General features: G+C 51.6%; 1 protein-coding gene across 1 annotated transcript in view; it reads right to left on the bottom strand.

Moving 5' to 3' along the window:
* The window catches only part of TANC2 (tetratricopeptide repeat, ankyrin repeat and coiled-coil containing 2), a 164,910-nt gene that overhangs the window by 4,501 nt on the left and 158,832 nt on the right, over window positions 1–1,577 (bottom strand). Inside the window, exon 27 of the mRNA XM_017740549.1 lies at window positions 2–95. Within this exon, the coding sequence (XP_017596038.1) occupies window positions 2–95 (94 nt within the window). The remainder of the gene's footprint in view (window position 1; window positions 96–1,577) is intronic.

The raw sequence follows: 1,577 nt of genomic DNA, 5'->3' as shown, positions 1-1,577 counted from the left end.
CCTCCTCCTCCCTCATCAGCAGCCGCTGGATCTCACGGTTGTTAGGACACAGCTTGATGGCCTCATTCAGGTCCTCCAGGGCTGCTGAAAACTGCCTGCTTGACAAAGGAATAGAAATGAGAACGGAAAGTACTCTGGATTTGGATGGAGCTGTTTTCAGAGATTCCGGGGGGATAAAGTGGCTTTTGCATGTTACTGAGGGAGAGATCTGTGATTGCTACTGCTTGCTGCACCTCTCACGTGCTGCCTTATGGGCCTCCCTCAGATTTATGTTATCCAAACAGAGGGAAAATTCTGGAAAAGAAGGGAACAGTCCTGAGATGGCACAATCCAGACTTGCAAACACGCCTGTCCTCTGCAGCATATGTTAGGGGCTAATTAATTACTCCCCCTAGCACCACCATGAGCTTCACCTCTGTGTTAGCAAAGGGGACACCAACAGATTGATTACCCCAAGCCCAACTCACCACTGCTGTAAACAAGCTCTGACAGAACTACAACCACTTACGCCACTGAAAATTTAACTTCTGCCTGATGCCAAGACCACACAGCATCAGGCCTGGCTCCAGAGCTCAGGGGCTCCCACAGGTCAGCGCTCTCGGCAAGGCTTGTCTCTCCAATTTTACAGTGGATTTGGCTAACTTCTTTGGAATGAAGGAATCAAGCAATGTGCCAGAGGCTGTGAGCTGCCCAGGGAAGCCTTTGTGTGGGAAAGGCCAGCCTAGGAGGTGTAACAGGGAGGTGAGGGTTTGGGAAGGGGATTGTCATTTACAGGGACACAGTTCACTGTGGAGCAAAACTATGTGTTTGAACATGACTGTGATCTGGGAAAACCCACCCAGATGGGGGAAAAGCTCCCTATCAGTGATCTCCCCAGCACCTCCCAACACCGGCCTCATCTTTTGTACAAGCCATTGAAGATTAGGTGGAAGAAGGAAAAGCCTCCTCTTCTACCCAGGGGTGCTCCTGGGCATAGACTGGGATGGGGAGAAGCAAAGCCAAAATGGTGACAGTTTCTGTTGGAGACACCCAGGGAGAAAAGGACACTGGTATGTGGGAGGCTGATACCATCTGGAGAGGAACATGGGTCTTCAGGTTCCCCATAATGTTTTGGGAACAATGCAGAAGAAACCATTAAAGGAAAGGCATGAGGTGTGTGTGTGGCTCAGCTTGCAGGGCTCCTCTGTGGAACAGAAGGTTATGGCTTCACCTCCCACATCAGGACCTGGTGGACCTGCACCAGCTGGGCCACTTCCACATTTGCCTCCAGCAAGGAATGTCACACAGTGGTGGTGTCTGCTGAGCTGGGATGTTTGCACAGAGGGGCTCACACACCTGCACTGCCATGTGAGACATTCTGGCTGCCAATTAAACAGAGATGCAGTGGCAGGGTGCCCAGTCCTTGAGAATACGACTCCCAAGCAGCACTCCTGCTCATTAGGAATGGCAAATGGATTTAATCTCACATCTTTTAGCCTTCAGGCAGGTAGGTGAACAAGGGAGATCCCTGCACTGCAGCTCTCCAGGAGCTGGCTGCAGTGCTCTGGGCACAAGTTCTGGCTGGAGGCTCCCTGGCC

The sequence above is a fragment of the Corvus brachyrhynchos genome, unplaced genomic scaffold (assembly GCF_000691975.1).
Source record: "Corvus brachyrhynchos isolate BGI_N302 unplaced genomic scaffold, ASM69197v1 scaffold47, whole genome shotgun sequence".
Classification (NCBI taxonomy): Eukaryota; Metazoa; Chordata; class Aves; order Passeriformes; family Corvidae; genus Corvus; species Corvus brachyrhynchos.
The sequence above is the reverse complement of the archived record's forward strand: the minus strand, read 5'-3'. Positions and strand labels throughout refer to the sequence as shown.